We start from the raw sequence: 18,090 nt of genomic DNA on the forward strand, positions 1-18,090 counted from the left end.
CACAAAGTCAAATCAAGCAAACTGTAGTAAACAAAATAGAATATAAATTAAACAATTTCACAGTCTCACAATGTACTGTACTGTCACAACCACTACAACAGTACACAATTGTTGTATAAAGTGAACGTCAAATATCACAACAGCAAATAAAGTATATCCAGTTTAAAGTAGGTTCAACGTCACTTCCCAGGTTGTAAAGCTAAGAAAATGGATGATTGCATAGATAAACGGAAATGCGCGCCACATTATTCACCATGTTCTATTAACAACTTATAAAATGAGGTTGCCAGATTGGGGGGTCCCTAGTGGTCAGGGGCCTTAAGCAGCTGCGTAGTCTGTGTATAGGCTGGGCCGGCCTTGATGAGTGCCCTATACAGGGTTAATTCCCATAGTGTACTTTTTTTTATTTCTAGCAAGGCCGCCCTTATAATTTTGAAGTTAGAACAGCCCCCCCATACACACGCGCGCACACCCCACTAGCGTTAAAGGAAGCGCGCATCCCGATTGCAGCCTCTCACAACGCGCAGAGGCCAGTGGAGGAGCCCCAAACGCGGCTTTTGTTCGCCTGCGTACAACCGCATCTCCTGTGGAGCTTCATGCCTCCTCACCAGCTTCCCTCCCGGAGATTGTGCGCGCTGTTTCAGCCCGCTTGGTGATTCGGAAAGGCAGAAACAAGAGGCTCCTCAAACTGGATACTTCTCCACTTATTTTGCACCCATTTCCTCGTGGAACTTCTGCCGCAATGACGAACTTAATGAGGAATTTGCTCTGGATGTTTGTTTTAGGTCCTAACCTGAGATGCGACGGTAAGTCTCCAATTTTCACTGTTGATTTGCTTTTATTAACAGAAGAATGTCTTTGTATGCGAGAAAGTCAAGAGGATGTTTTCGTTGTTTTCACTTGAGGTCAAATTAATACCAATTGGAACGGTTTCTCCAGGAATATTGAAAGTTTCCAATCAAACTCGGGTTGGGTGTGTTGGCGTTTTAAAACACTTATTGTTGTTGTGTGTTTTTATCGAGCTCCAAGTCTTTTTCATGTGGTTCTGAAAGGCCAACTGTGTCGTTGTCATGTTAATTGCACGTATAGCTCCAGGTGATCTCCACTCTTTGTCCTCGCATGTTAATTCATTTATCCTCTGGGGGTGGAGGGTCCTACAGAGATTTCCTGTTTTCAGCTCAGGCTTTTAGGACTACCCATTTGGTACAAAGTGAAAGGAGCATAGGAGCAAGAGCTTGGAGGTCTAAACTATTAGCACCCCTCCCCCTTTATACCCTGTTAGTGGTTTAAGGAGCAGTTTTGGAAGTGACTGGTTATTTCAATGAGCTGAATTTGAGTTACCACTAGTGTTGACACAGATTACTTGAAAAATTGAATTACTGATTACGCCTCAAAGAAGTAATCTAGTTACTTTACTGATTACCATCGGCGGAGTTTGACTTTTGGGGCATGAAGGGGCACAACATGTTGATGACCCCAAAACAGTGGCGCCACCAGGGGGTGGCCACGGCCACCCCTATAAACTGGTTGACCACCCCACCGGCCACCCCGCTTGCCAGTATATCGTTAGATTGTTGTACCATCAGTTATGCATTTCATCCCAAATGAATGCATTTATTTTGTTTTGTGAAATGTAGGGCTGTCAAATTTATCGCGTTAACGGGCGGTAATTTTTTTAAAATTAATCACGTGAAAATATTTATCGCAATTAACGCATTCGCGGTACGACTCATTCACAGATTGCCGCAAACAGCCTACAATGGCGCCAGTTTACTTATATACAGAGATAAGAGGCAGTGTCAAGTGAGTGGAGTCGATACAAGCATTCATTGCGGCTGTGCTTTTAATTGGCAAAAGCTTTGTCATCTCTCACACAGCAACTATGAATATTGTGGGAAGCGACGTGGGGAAGAATGACAGGAGTTGATCTTTTTCTTAACACCCTGTATTGTACCCAACGCAGAGAAGGTATAGCATTTGCAGCCACCACACACAGTCATGGTTGCGTCACTTCCCATTATGCATTTGGGCAGAACAGTTAAGTCGCTACAGTATCATGTACTGAAAGCTCAACAAATACACTAGATGGCAATATTTAGTCACAATATACAAACTCACGTTTATCCTATAAGAATTACAAGTCTTTCTACCCGCGGATCCCTTTCACAGAAAGAATGTTAATAATGTTAATGCCATCTTGTGGATTTATTGTTATAATAAACAAATACAGTACTTATGTACAGTATGTTGAATGTATATATCCGTCTTGTCTTATCTTTCCATTCCAACAATAATTTACAGAAAAATGTGGCATATTTTAGGGATGGTTTGAATTGCGATTAATTATGATTAATTCATTTTTAAGCTGTGATTAACTCAATTAAAAATTTTAATCGTTTGACAGCCAGCTAGTTAAATGTCCACCTTATGCCTAATATATACATAACACAATAAAACAGAATTGTTGTGGAACTCAAAATGTTGACTGGACAGTTATGGACTATGCACATTAAATCATTAGTAACATCAAATATTACACAATACACCAAAGTATATCAGTAGCCGTGTCCTTAAGTCTTTCTGATAGTTTTCCCCTGGCCTTTTTACCACAATAATATAATGAAAACCGGAAATTGTGGCTTTTAGTTTTGGCCACCCCAAGATTTTATGTGGCCCCATCTGGCCACCCCTAGGAAAAATTTCTGGAGGCGCCACTGCCCAAAAAAAACGCAGTGTCAGCAATAAAATTAACTTACATGAATATTTAAAATAATAAGTTGACAATGAGCGTTTTTTGTTTCTCATCATTCTTGAGAGGAATTCTAAATCAGGCTGCTTAGGCAATACTTTTCGCTAAGATCGTCATTGAATTTGGTACGCCCGCCGGTGTCGTGCCAATGTTGTTACCCCAGTCAAAAATTGTTGTTGTTTATTGTCATCATCATCGGTATCATTGACAGTTACAAGTAGGGTTGTTCCGATCATGTTTTTTTGCTCCCGATCGTTTTAGTTTGAGTATCTGCCGATCCCGATATTTCCCGATCCGATTGCTTTTTTTTTTTTTTTGCTCCCGATTCAATTCCAATCATTACCGATAAATTTTCCCGATCATATACATTTTGGCAATGCATTAAGAAAAAAATGAATAAAACTCGGACGAATATACATAAATAATTAAAGTGTTACAAAATGTTTTTCTGAATTGATAAGCGTCAACAAAAATTTAATTGCTAAATTAGTAAAAAAAAACTAAAAAAAAAACTATTAGATTAGTCTACTTATCATAAAAAATTAGTCGGCTGACTAATCGGGAGAAAATTAGTCGTTTGGGACAGCCCTAATGCTATCCTCGTTAAAATATGAAAACCTATAAATTAGGGTTGTTCCGATCATATTTTTTTGCTCCCGATCCAATCCCGATCGTTTTAGTTTGAGTATCTGCCGATCCCGATATTTCCCGATCCGATTGCTTTTTTTTTTTGCTCCCGATTCAATTCCAATCATACCCGATAATTTTTTCCGATCATATACATTTTGGCAATGCATTAAGAAAAAAAATGAATAAAACTCGGACGAATATACACATTCAACATACAGTACATAAGTACTGTATTTGTTTATTATGACAATAAATCCTCAAGATGGCATTTACATTATTAACATTCTTTCTGTGAGAGGGATCCACGGATAGAAAGACTTGTGACTTTGTATATTGTGACTAAATATTACCATCTAGTGTATTTGTTGAGCTTTCAGTAAATGATACTGTAGCCATGCCCAAATACATGATGGGAAGTGGAACCATGACTGTGCGTAGTGCTACCAATTGATATATCTTTTCTGCGTTGGGAAATAACATTAGGTGTTAAAAAGATCAATTGCTACCTTGCTTCCCCACATTGCTTCCTATATTTTTTTACCGATTCCAGGCGGAGCCATATGGAGGTAGATTTGTGTTTTTATTATTCAATCAAAAAAAGTTGCTTCAATCAAAATATATATTTTTAATTAAAAAAAGTCACTTCAATAAAAAAAATTTAAAAATGTGTTTGAATGCAAAAATAAATTTGAAACTCAAAAAACAAAAAAATGCACGTGAAAGCTATTTTTCTTTGATTAATTTATATATATATATGTTAGGGCTGTCAAAATTATCGCGTTAACGGGCGGTAATTATTTTTTTTAAATTAATCACGTTAAAATATTTGACGCAATTAACGCACATGCCCTGCTCAGATTAAAATGACAGCACAGTGAAATGTCCACTTGTTGTGTTTTTTGGAGTTTTGTCGCCCTCTGCTGGCGCTTGGGTGCGACTGATTTTATAGGCTTCAGCACCCATGAGCATTGTGTAAGTAATTATTGACATCAACGACCTGAACAATTATATTCATTCCAAAGTTGTGCCATCATTGAAAATTGTTTTTAGACATATTTTGTTTGGCCTGTCCAACGTTGAAGAACCAGAAATTAATAAAAGATATGTTGTAAATCTTATTTTAATATTGGCAAAATTTCACATTCACTGTGTAAAATATGCTAATCAAAGACCAAATTTTCATGTTTTGGGGAAAATGTTTTCTTCATATTTGGACGATTTAAGTTCCTCTTTGAATCCCAAAGCTATAAGGACCAAAAGACTTTGCAAACAGTACGGCTTGTGTTAAAAATGACCCCGACCATTTTATTTATTATTTTGTTGTTGTTGTTGTAAATCGGTTGATTGTATGTGAATTGTTCGCCCATTATTTGTAGTTGTTTTTGTGTAAATAAAGTTTAAAAAAAAAAAATTATTGACATCAACAATGGCGGGCTACTAGTTTATTATTTGATTGAAAATTTTACAAATTTTATTAAAACGAAAACATTAAGAGGGGTTTTAATATAACATTTCTCTAACTTGTACTAACATTTATCTTTTAAGAACTACAAGTCTTTCTTTCGATCGCTTTAACAGAATGTTAATAATGTTAATGCCATCTTGTTGATTTATTGTTCTAATTAACAAATACAGTACTTATGTACCGTATGTTGAATGTATATATCCATCTTGTGTCTTATCTTTCCATTCCAACAATAATTTACAGAAAAATGCGCCGCTCCAGGCATCGCTCTGCGCCCCCCAGTGGTAGCCCGCCCCCGCCCCACTATTTGAGAAGTACTGATATATGAGCACATGCGACATAAGCTAAATGTCTATCATTGATTGTGATTGATTTCCAATCCATTTGAGCTGGGATGAAGGGAGGTTCATTCACGAGCTGTTCAAATGGATTGGACATCTACTCGTGAAGAACAATTAAATTAACAGCTGACGGGTAGAAATTAGCGTTGTTCCGATCATGTTTTTTTTTGCTCCTGATCCGATTGTTTTAGTTTGAGTATCTGCCGATCCCAATATTTCCCGATCCGATTGCTTTTTTTTGCTCCCGATTCAATTCCAATCATTCCCGATAAGTTTTCCCGATTATATATACATTTTGGCAATGCATTAAGAAAAAAATGAATAAAACTCAGACGAATATATACATTCAACATACAGTACATAAGTACTGTATTAGTTTATTATGACAATAAATCCTCAAGATGGCATTTACATTATTAACATTCTTTCTGTGAGAGGGATCCACGGATAGAAAGACTTGTGACTTTGTATCTTGTGACTAAATATTGCCATTTAGTGTATTTGTTGAGCTTTCAGTAAATGATACTGCAGCCATGCCCAAATGCATGATGGGAAGTGGAACCATGACTGCGCGTAGTGCTACCAATTGATATATCTTCTGTGCGTTGGGAAATAACATAAGGTGTTAAGAAAAAGATCAATTGCTACCTTGCTTCCCACATTGCTCCCCATGATATTTCTAATCGTTGGGAGAGGGATTGTAAGGCTTTAGCCAATTAAAAAATGGCTCTAAAGGCTGCCAAAATTCACTCTATTCATTTTAAGCTGCCTTTTATCTCTCTATATAGGTAAAACGGCGCTATTACGGATTGAGCACGACAATGCGTGAGTGGGTCGTGCAGCGCATGCATTAATTGCGTTAAATATTTTAACGTGATACATTTTTTTAAAAATTAATTACCGCCGTTATTGGGATAAATTTGATAACCCTACCTTAAGCCTAAACTAGAGACTGTGGATGAGTGTAACATATTATGTCTGTAACGTTAAATACAATTAGAAAACGATTTAATTAAAAAATATATATATTTAAAAAGGCATGGCCGATGTTTTTTAGCCAATTCCGATACTTTGAAAATGACGTGATCTCTAGCAGAAATAGCCACATAATTGGATGTCCATCATTGTCAAGGACACTGCAAGAGTTAAGACACTTGGCCAGTAATGCTGGAGCATCACCATTTTGCTCGGCCAACTTTGTAAACACATCCAGGACAGTAAAATCATTTTGAAAAGGAAACTTATCTTTTCCCAAAAAATACACCATGTGCCTGAACACAAGAAAGCCCAATCTACAAATCATGTGTGTAAAACTTAAGTTATCAGCAAATCGTAAACGCAAGTCACGTAAAATGATTCTGCTGTGGTTAGACAAGAACTCGTGAGCTAAACGGAGGCATTTGCTTAAATAACTATATTAACTTTGCAGATATGACCATCATTTCTACTCCTGTGAGAATGACTTCAACTTCAAGTTCATGAAGTGAATGTGTGCACATGACGTGGACAAGGTCAAATTTGCTGAAAGTCAAAGCATCAACTTAAAAAATAGAGTGGAAGGAAATTAATAAGTAGTCACCGCAATGACTGACTCACCCAGTTGGGTTTCAGAGTCATAGAGAGCTTCTGGTGGTGGTCGGAATGAGGCCAGAGGCTCTTCCTTTGCTGCGGGGGGTATTTAGGGAGAGCACTGCTATCCCTGTAATCATATGCAACCAAAGCCTTTAGGGTTTACTTTAAACCAACCCCCAGGCACAGTTGTAACAGTTTATTCCGATTAAGAAAAGCTGCATAGGTCTGTCATTGTTAACTTAACAATAGTGAAATACTGTAGCTAACATCTTGCTATGTTCTGATGCTTAAAAAAAGTCACAGTCCATTTGTTTAACTGTCTGCTTCTTGTAAAACTGAGTGACGTAACATGCATTCTTTCAAGGAGGATTGCCTCTTGTTTAACAATGATCATGTCTATAAACTCTGACATTCATTCAGAAATGCTATTTGGCTACATGCTAAAACTAGTTGGCACATCCTGTATAAAATCTGTCCCTACAACTTGTAGAGGTAATAGTTTCCTGCAACACACACAGGGTAAAAGTGTTTTTTTGCTAACTACAAATAGGGAAATGAATCACACTGTGAGAATTATCAGTTGCTATATTTTGAGAAAACTTAAAAATACATATATATTTTTTTGTTAGAAAAATACAGTACATTTACAATTCCAGATTTTTTTAAGTTCAATATCCACAGTGTGAACTGAGCATATTATTCAGATACAGGAGAATACAATGGTATGAAAAAGTATCTGAACCTGTTGGAATTTCTCACATTTGTGCATAAAATCACAATCAAATGTCATCTGATCTTTGTTAAAATCACACAGATGTAAAAATAGTGTCTGCTTTAACTAAAACCACCCAAGCATTTATAGTAAAGATGGATCAGGTCCAATCACGTCATTTTCAAAGTATCGGAATCGGCAAAAAAATATCGGACATGCCTTTTTTTTTTAATATATATACAGTATATTTTTTAATTAAATCGTTTTCTAATTGTATTTAACGTTACAGGCATAATATGTTACACTCATCCAGAGTATTTAGTTTTGGCTGAAGGTAGGGTTATCAAATTTATCTCGATAATGGCGGTAATTAATTTTTTAAAAAATGTATCACGTTAAAATATTTAACGCAATTAATGCATGCGCTGCACGACCCACTCACGCATTGTCGCGCTCAATCTGTTATGGCGCCATTTTATCTATATAGAGAGCTAAAAAGCAGCGTAAAATGAGTAGAGTGAAATTTGAAAGCCTTTATAGCCTTTTTTTAATTGGCTAAAGCCTTACAATCCCTCTCCCTATGATTAGAAATATCGTGGGAAACAATGTGGGGAAGCAAGGTAGTAATTGATCTTTTTCTTAAAACCCTAAGTTATTTCCCAATGCAGAGAAGATATATCAATTGGTAGCACTACGCACAATCATGGTTCCACTTCCCATCATGCATTTGGGCATGGCTACAGTATCATTTACTGAATGCTCAACAAATACACTAGATGGCAATATTTAGTCACAATATACAAAGTCACATTTATCCTTTAAGAATTACAAGTCTTTCTATCCGTGGATCCCTCTCACAGAAAGAATGTTAATAATGTAAATGCCATCTTGAGGATTTATTGTCATAATAAACAAATACAGTACTTATGTACTGTATGTTTAATGTATATATTCGTCCGAGTTTTATTCATTTTTTTCTTAATGCATTGCCAAAATGTATATGATCGGGAAAAATTATCGGGAATGATTGGAATTGAATCGGGAGCAAAAGAAAAAAGCAATCGGATCGGGAAATATTGGGATCGGCAGATACTCAAATTAAAACGATCGGGATTCGGATCGGGAGCAAAAAAAGACATGATCGGAGCAACACTACTATAAACCCAAATCAACAAAGAGGCCGCACTGGACTATAAACCGCAGGATTAAAAATTGGAGAAAAAAGTAGCGTTTTATCGTCCAAAAATTACGGTACTTACAGTTGTGGTCAAAAGTTTACATACACTTGTGAAGAACATAATGTCATGGCTTACTTGAGTTTCCAGTTATTTCTACAACTCTGATTTTTCTCCGATAGAGTGATTGGAACAGATACTTCTTTGTCACAAAAAACATTCATGAAGTTTGGTTCTTTTATAACTTTATAATGGGTTAACAGAAAAAGTGATCAACTCTGCTGGGTCAAAAATATACATACACGGATCTGAAAAAGCGAGTCATTGACTTGAACAAGTCAGGAAAGTCACTTGGAGCCATTTCAAAGCAGCTGCAGGTCCCAAGAGCAACAGTGCAAACAATTGTTTGTAAGTATAAAGTGCATGGCACTGTTTTGTAACTGCCACGATCAGGAAGAAAACGCAAGCTATCGCCTGCTGCTGAGAGAAAATTGGTCAGGAGGGTGAAGATTCAACCGAGAATCACCAAAAAGCAGATCTGCCAAGAATTAGAAGCTGCTGGAACACAGGTGTCAGTGTCCACAGTCAAGCGTGTTTTGCATCTCCATGGACTGAGAGGCTGCCGTGCAAGAAGGAAGCCCTTGCTCAAAAGCGGCACCTTAAGGCTTGACTGAAGTTTGCTGCTGATCACATGGACAAAGATAAGACCTTCTAGAGGAAAGTTCTGTGGTCAGACGAAACAAAAATCGAGCTGTTTGGCCACAATGCCCAGCAATATGTTTGGAGGAGAAAAGGTGAGGCCTTTAACCCCAAGTACACCATGCCTACCGTCAAGCACGGTGGTGGTAGTATCATGCTGTGGGGCTGTTTTGCTGCCAATGGAACTGGTGCTTTACAGAGAGTAAATGGGATAATGAAGAAGGAGGATTACCTTCAAATTCTTCAAGATAACCTAACGTCATCAGCCCGAAGACTGGGTCTTGGGCTCAGTTGGGTGTTCCAACAGGACAATGACCCCAAACACACATCAAAAGTGGTCATGGAATGGCTAAATCAGGCTAGAATTAAGGTTTTCGAATGGCCTTCCCAAAGTCCCATTGAGAACTTGTGGACAATGCTGAATAAACAAGTCCATGTCAGAAAGCCATCAAATTTAACTGAAGTGCACCAATTCTGTCAAGAGGAGTGGTCAAAGATTCAACCAGAAGCTTGCCAGAAGCTTGTGGATGGCTACCAAAAGTGCCTAATTGAAGTGAAAATGGCCAAGGGACATGTTACCAAATATTAGCGCTGCTGTATGTATATTTTTGACCCAGCAGATTTGATCACTTTTTTCTGTTCATCCATAATAAAGTCATAAAAGAACCAAACTTCATGAATGTTTTTTGTGACACAGAAGTATCTGTTCCAATCACTCTAACAGAGAAAAATCAGAGTTGTAAAAATAACTGGAAACTCAAGAGAGCCATGACATTATGTTCTTCACAAGTGTATGTAAACTTTTGACCACAACTGTACACACAAGAGGAGTCGTGAAATTTTTTTTGCAAAAACTAACATCTTCAATATTTTGGCATATAAATGATTAGTCAATTCAGACAGTGAGAGTGTTACATTTTATTGGGTTTTGTAAACATACAGTATCCATTAGTATGTTTGATCAGTAAGTCATTCTGTAGCTCTTGTTGAATAGCCACGCCTTCTGATATTTGTCATTCTTTTTCATGCATTTTCAACATACCTGGCGAGTCTATCCTCTTCCCTCACCTTACAAGATGGCGCACCAAATATGTCGTGTGCGTTTCTTAACATTTGACATTTTTCAATGTGACCTTACTAGCTCAAGTCATGGCTGGAAACATAACTTCCTAGGACAAGCTAATAAAATAGCTTCATTCTAAATGCTATATAACAATGGAACCGTGCTGGTAAATTATTACTGGCATTTCCAGCAGTGTGACACTGCTCAACGTGACTCTACTTGCCTTTTCATTTTTTTAACTAGATCAGATGGTGGATGGAATTTGGCACCTCTTTTATGACATCATGCTTCCAACTTCCACCTCAAAAAGTTGTAAATTGTGGAAATCACAGCTACTTACTTATCCGATAGAAAAGCTTAGAAATATCTAAATTCGAGGGGTTCTCCTGATACGGCGGCTTCGGCGTCTTTCCAGCTGTGGGCTGCCTTGCTCACAAGGTTTCATTATCATTAGTGCCAGCGCCTCGTCATTTTGGCTAAACAGCGACGTCTTTGTTCTTTGTTACTCTAATTGCTTGCCGATGACAAGCCTGCGAAGGAGTGTGAAAATGGTTGAGAAGACATCGGGTGCTTTTGTGTTTGCGTACCCATCGTGGTTACAGTTTATGATAGGGACCACCCCAAAAATCCCTAGTTGTGCTATCCAATACAAATGTGTTTGAGGGCATGTTTCCATCAATACAAACATGATCAAGTTCTTTCATGGGACATTTACAAAAATGCTTGTCGAAAGCAAAGTCTTCTGGAAGCAGGCTAATTTGTATTAATAAACTCTTGGCCTTAAATCTACTATATGATAGTCCAAGTTTTTGGTGTGACCATGTAGTGGAAATTTACCAGAGCAGACGGTTCAGATTATAATGTGTTTGTCTTTAGACTTAGTGAAGTAGCATGTGGTCTATCACCCCAGGCCATTCCTGTATACAAAGTTCTGTGTAAATGTAAACAAATGATAAATCATAACGACGAGTCGACTTCAAATGCTCCCGACGCCCACACTATTGCTCTGCTTATCAGATGTGTAGTCTGTATTTTCCTTCCAAGTTTCCTCATGTACGGTGCGTGTACCAGTGTCGAATACAGTCCCTGACAAAAGTCTTGTCGTTTATCCATTTTGTAGAAACAATTGCTAACTAGGCCTGCAAGCAGGACTGAACGGGCCCTCGCAATCTAGCGCAACTCGGACGTCACGCAACTCGGACTGTGTGCAGGTCAGGGTGGTGGCAGATCCTCCTCTCTAATCATCTCATTAGAACCTAACATGCACGAAAGTCGCCTATTTACATTACCACACCCAAGAGATAAAAAACCCTATTGGAGAGAGTACTACAAAAAAGGAGCAACTACTGAGCTGTGCAGCCAAGCCCTTATTCAAAACCAAATTAATCTTCTAACTGGGCCAATTCGACCAAGTGTGCCAAATATTGTGGCTCTATAAGCTGCCTGAGTCTCTGAAAAAAAATATTTCCTTTAAATGGCGAACAAAGGGTCGTCACGGCAACAGATAGAGACACGTGGACATGTGCCGTAAATAAGTATTTTAATAGGTCTTGAAACTACAATGACCAACCTGAAAAGAACTGGACATGTATTGGAAAAACGAGTGACTTTCTATTGCCACTAGTTGGCGCTGTAGCGTTGATGCAAATGACCCCTACAAGGCCCTTCAGGGTATGACTCTCAACAAGCACGGGAAGTTTGGCGCAGATATGTTGTATATCTGCCGAGTTATGACTGTTCAAAGTTTTTGGAGAGAAAAATTGATGACAGTCATTTTCACTTTGCTGTTTGGACCCCTCCGCTTCAACGAAACTTCAATATTCTTCATCAGGCACCTGAAGACAGGTCTTAAGGCTTCCCTTATGCAGGTTTGAGGTAGATTGATTTTTTCCCTTTAGAGGAGGAGTGTGTCCAGTAAAAAAGGGCATTTCCTGTTCCCACTAGGAGGCGCCAGGCACAAACGGTAAATTTTCAATCCAGTCCTGCTCAGGCTGGTATACCTCACACACATGCCAGATTTAAAATAGATTGAAGGTTGTATGAGGGAGTTATCAGTCATTTTCCGAATTCGGTGTTTTGGCGAAAAAATGGCCGACTTTGGCACCCCGCCCATGTCAGGCCCGTGAATGAAAACACACCATTTTGATAACTTAAGATTTCATGTGCCTCATGAACAGTCTCGCCAATTTTGAGAATGATCAAACTAATTCCCTAGGTGCCAAGGTGTAAAATGTGCACACTGTAAATCGATACAAATTTCATATTCAATCCAAAATACCTGATTTCCTGTTGGGTTTGGAATACGCATGCAAGAGACTTTTTGGAGCAGTTTTGTACAAGGTATCGACTCTCCGAATTTCATCCTTCTACGTTGAAAAAACCTAAATAGAGAGGCCTTTTTGAAAATTTCAAGGGGGCGCCACTGAGCCATTTTGTTACATGTTTTCGTAACGTTGCAAGATTATTGAACTTTATGCAAAGCCGCATGTATGTCCAAATTTTTGTGAGTTTTCGTGCATGTTCAAGCCTCCAAATGTAAACTCCTACTGTGAACCGATAAAAATTTCACATTCCATCTAAAATACCCGATTTCCTGTTGGATTTGGAATACGGGTGCAAGAGACTTTTTGGAGCAGTTTTGCACAAGGTATCGACTCCCCAAATTTCATCACTCTATGTTAAAAAAACCTAATAGGAAACGCCTTTTTGAAAAATTCAAGGGGGCGCCACTGAGGCATTTTGTTACATTTTTTCGTAACATTGCAAGATTATCGAACGTTATCCAAAGCTGCATGTATGTGCAAATTTTTACGAGTTTTTGTGCATATTCAAGCCTCCAAATGTAAACTCCTACTGTGAACCCATGAAAATTTCACATTCGATCCAAAATACCCGATTTCCTGTTGGATTTGGAATACGGGTGCAAGAGACTTTTTGGAGCAGTTTTGCAGAAGGTATCTACTCCCCAAATTTCCTTGCTCTATGTTGAAAAAACCCAATAGGAAAGGCCTTTTTTAAAACTTCTTTCTGTCGCCACTAGTTGGCACTGTAGAGTTGATGCAAATGACCCCTACAAGAACCTTCAGGGTATGACTCTCAACAAACACGGGAAGTTTGGCGCAGATATGTTGTATATCTGCCGAGTTATGACTGTTCAAAGTTTTTTGCGTGACAAATTGTTGACGTTCATTTTCACTTTCCTGTTTGGACCCCTCCGCCTCAACGAAACATCAATATTTTTCATCAGGCACCTGAACACAGGTCTTAAGGCTCCCCTGATGCAGGTTTGAGGTCAACAGATTTTTTTCCCTTGGAGGAGGAACCTGTCTCGTAAAAAAAGGCATTTCCTGTTCTCACTAGGGGGCGCTAGACCTAATGGGTAATATTTCAATGCACTCGTGTTAAGGGTGGGATACCACACATACATGCCAAATATGAAAAAGATTGAACGTTGTGTCAAGGAACTATTAGTCATTTACTGAATTTGTCATTTTGCCGAAAAAATGGTCGACTTTGGCACCACGCCCAGGTCAGACCCGTGAATGAAAACGCACCATTTTCAAAACTTAAGATTTCATATGTCTCCTGAACAGTCTCACCAATTTTGAAGATGATCCAACTAACTCCCTCGGCGAAAAGGTCTCAAATGTGCACCCTGTGAATCGATAAAAATTTCATATTTGATCCAAAATAACCGATTTCCTGTTGGGTTTGGAATATGCGTGTAAATGCTTTTTTGGAGCGGTTTTGGACAAGGTATAGACCCCCCAAATTTCATTGCTCTACGCTGACATACCCTAATGTTATAGGCCAATTTTAAAATTTCAAGGGGGCGCCACTGAGCCATTTTGTTATATTTTTTTGCAACGTTGCAAAATTATCAAAATTTACAATTTTCCGGACGTATGTGCAAATTTTGGTGACTTTTCGTGCATGTTCAGGCCTCCAAATTGGCCGTTTTCATTTGCCCTGAAAAAAAAAAAAAATAATAATAAAAAAAAAAATAATCCTTTGCAAAACAATAGGGCCTTCGCACGTCTAGTGCTCGGGCCCTAATAATAATAATAATAATAATAATAATAATAATAATAATCCTTTGCATTACAATAGGGCCTTCGCACGCCTAGTGCTCGGGCCCTAATAATAACTAGGCCTGCAAGCAGGACTGAACGGGCCCTCGCAATCTAGCGCAACTCGGACGTCACGCAACTCGGACTGTGTGCAGGTCAGGGTGGTGGCAGATCCTCCTCTCTAATCATCTCATTAGAACCTAACATGCTCGAAAGTCGCCTATTTACATTCCCACACCCAAGAGATAAAAACCCCTATTGGAGAGAGTACTACAAAAAAGGAGCCACTACTGAGCTGTGCAGCCAAGCCCTTATTCAAAACCAAAATTAATCTTCTAACTGGGCCAATTCGACCAAGTGTGCCAACTATTGTGGCTCTATAAGCTCCCTGAGTCTCTGAAAAAAAATATTTCCTTTAAATGGCGAACAAAGGGTCGTCACGGCAACAGACAGAGACACGTGGACATGGGCCGTAAAAAAGTATTTTAATAGGTCTTGAAACTACAATGACCAACATGAAAACAACCGGACATGTTTTGGAAAAACGAGTGACTTTCTATCGCCACTAGTTGGCGCTGTAGGGTTGATGCAAATGACCCCTACAAGGCCCTTCAGGGTATGACTCTCAACAAGCACGGGAAGTTTGGCGCAGATATCTTGTATATCTGCCGAGTTATGACTGTTCAAAGTTTTTGGAGAGAAAAATTGTTGACAGTCATTTTCACTTTCCTGTTTGGACCCCTCCGCTTCAACGAAACTTCAATATTTTTCATCAGGCACCTGAAGACAGGTCTTAAGGTTTCCCTTATGCAGGTTTGAGGTAGATTGATTTTTTCCCTTTAGAAGAGGAGTGTGTCCCGTAAAAAAGGGCATTTCCTGTTCCCACTAGGAGGCGCCAGGCACAAATGGTACATTTTCAATCCAGTCCTGCTCAGGCTGGTATACCTCACACACATGCCAGATTTAAAATAGATTGAACGTTGTATGAGGGAGTTATCAGTCATTTTCCGAATTCGGTGTTTTGGCGAAAAAATGGAAGAATTTGGCGCCCCGCCCAGGTCAGGCCCGTGAATGAAAACACACCATTTTTATAACTTAAGATTTCATATGCCTCATGAACAGTCTCCCCAATTTTGAGAATGATCAAACTAATTCCCTAGGTGCCAAGGTGTAAAATGTGCACACTGTAAATCGATAAAAAGTTCACATTCAATCCAAAATACCCGATTTCCTGTAGGATTTGGAATGTGTGTGCAAGAGACTTTTTGGAGCAGTTTTGCACAAAGTTTTGACTCTCCAAATTTCATCACTCTATGTTAGAAAAACCTAAATGGAGAGGCCTTTTTGAAAATTTCAAGGGGGCGCCACTGAGCCATTTTGTTAAATTGTTTCGTAACGTTGCAAGATTATCGAACGTTATCCAAAGCCGCATGTATGTGCAAATTTTGGTGAGTTTTTATGCATATTCAAGCCTCCAAATGTAAACTCTTACTGTGAACCCATGAAAATTTCACATTCGATCCAAAATACCCGATTTCCTGTTGGATTTGGAATATGGGTGCAAGAGACTTTTTGGAGCAGTTTTGCATAAGGTATCTACTCCCCAAATTTCCTTGCTCTATGTTGAAAAAACCCAATAGGAAAGGCCTTTTTTAAAACTTCTTTCTGTCGCCACTAGTTGGCACTGTAGAGTTGATGCAAATGACCCCTACAAGAACCTTCAGGGTATGACTCTCAACAAACACGGAAAGTTTGGCGCAGATATGTTGCATATCTGCCGAGTTATGACTGTTCAAAATTTTTGGCGAGACAAATTGTTGACGGTCATTTTCACTTCCAGTTTGGACCTCTCCGCTTCAACGAACCTCAATATTTTTCATCAGGGACCTGAACACATGTCTTGAGGCTCCCCTGAAACAGGTTTGAGGTCAATAGATTTTTTTTCCCTTGGAGGAGGAGCCTGTCTCGTAAAGAAGGCCATTTCCTGTTCCCACTAGGGGGCGCCAGGCCTAATGGGTAATATTTCAATGCAGTCGTGTTCAGGCTGGGATATCTCATATACATGCTAGAAATGAAAAAGATTGAACGTTGTATCACTGAGTTTTTAATCATTTTCTGAATTTGGTATTTTGCCCAAAAATGGCCGACTTTGGGACCACGCCCAGGTCAGGCCCGTGAATGAAAACACACCATTTTGATAACTTAAGATTTCATATGCCTCATGAACAGTCTCGCCAATTTTGAGAATGATCAAACTAATTCCCTAGGTGCCAAGGTGTAAAATGTGCACACTGTAAATCGATAAAAAGTTCACATTCAATCCAAAATACCTGATTTCCTGTTGGGTTTGGAATACGCATGCAAGAGACTTTTTGGAGCAGTTTTGTACAAGGTATCGACTCTCCGAATTTCATCCCTCTACGTTGAAAAAACCTAAATGGAGAGGCCTTTTTGAAAATTTCAAGGGGGCGCCACTGAGCCATTTTGTTACATGTTTTTGTAACGTTGCAAGATTATTGAACGTTATCCAAAGCCACATGTATGTCCAAATTTTTGTGAGTTTTCGTGCATGTTCAAGCCTCCAAATGTAAACTCCTACTGTGAACCGATAAAAATTTCACATTCGATCCAAAATACCCGATTTCCTGTTGGATTTGGAATACGGGTGTAAGAGACTTTTTGGAGCAGTTTTGCACAAGGTATCGACTCCCCAAATTTCATCACTCTATGTTAAAAAAACCTAATAGGAAACACCTTTTTGAAAAATTCAAGGGGGCGCCACTGAGGCATTTTGTTACATTTTTTCGTAACATTGCAAGATTATTGAACGTTATCCAAAGCCGTATGTATGTGCAAATTTTTACGAGTTTTTGTGCATATTCAAGCCTCCAAATGTAAACTCCTACTGTGAACCCATGAAAATTTCACATTCGATCCAAAATACCCGATTTCCTGTTGGATTTGGAATATGGGTGCAAGAGACTTTTTGGAGCAGTTTTGCATAAGGTATCTACTCCCCAAATTTCCTTGCTCTATGTTGAAAAAACCCAATAGGAAAGGCCTTTTTTAAAACTTCTTTCTGTCGCCACTAGTTGGCACTGTAGAGTTGATGCAAATGACCCCTACAAGAACCTTCAGGGTATGACTCTCAACAAACACGGGAAGTTTGGCGCAGATATGTTGCATATCTGCCGAGTTATGACTGTTCAAAGCTTTTTGCGTGACAAATTGTTTATGTTCATTTTCACTTTCCTGTTTGGACCCCTCCGCCTCAACGAAACCTCAATATTTTTCATCAGGCACCTGAACACAGGTCTTAAGGCTCCCCTGATGCAGGTTTGAGGTCAACAGATTTTTTTCCCTTGGAGGAGGAACCTGTCTCGTAAAAAAAGGCATTTCCTGTTCTCACTAGGGGGCGCTAGACCTAATGGGTAATATTTCAATGCACTCGTGTTAAGGGTGGGATACCACACATACATGCCAAATATGAAAAAGATTGAACGTTGTGTCAAGGAACTATTAGTCATTTACTGAATTTGTCATTTTGCCGAAAAAATGGCCGACTTTGGCACCACGCCCAGGTCAGACCCGTGAATGAAAACGCACCATTTTCA

General features: G+C 39.0%; 1 protein-coding gene across 1 annotated transcript in view; it reads left to right on the top strand.

The window, feature by feature from the left end:
* Positions 1–484: 484 nt before the first annotated feature.
* The window catches only part of ror2 (receptor tyrosine kinase-like orphan receptor 2), a 125,541-nt gene continuing 107,935 nt past the window's right edge, over positions 485–18,090 (top strand). The window contains exon 1 of the mRNA XM_057818374.1: positions 485–806. Within this exon, the coding sequence (XP_057674357.1) occupies positions 743–806 (64 nt within the window). The 5' untranslated portion in view covers positions 485–742. The remainder of the gene's footprint in view (positions 807–18,090) is intronic.

The sequence above is a fragment of the Corythoichthys intestinalis genome, chromosome 17 (genome assembly GCF_030265065.1).
Source record: "Corythoichthys intestinalis isolate RoL2023-P3 chromosome 17, ASM3026506v1, whole genome shotgun sequence".
Taxonomy (NCBI): domain Eukaryota; kingdom Metazoa; phylum Chordata; class Actinopteri; order Syngnathiformes; family Syngnathidae; genus Corythoichthys; species Corythoichthys intestinalis.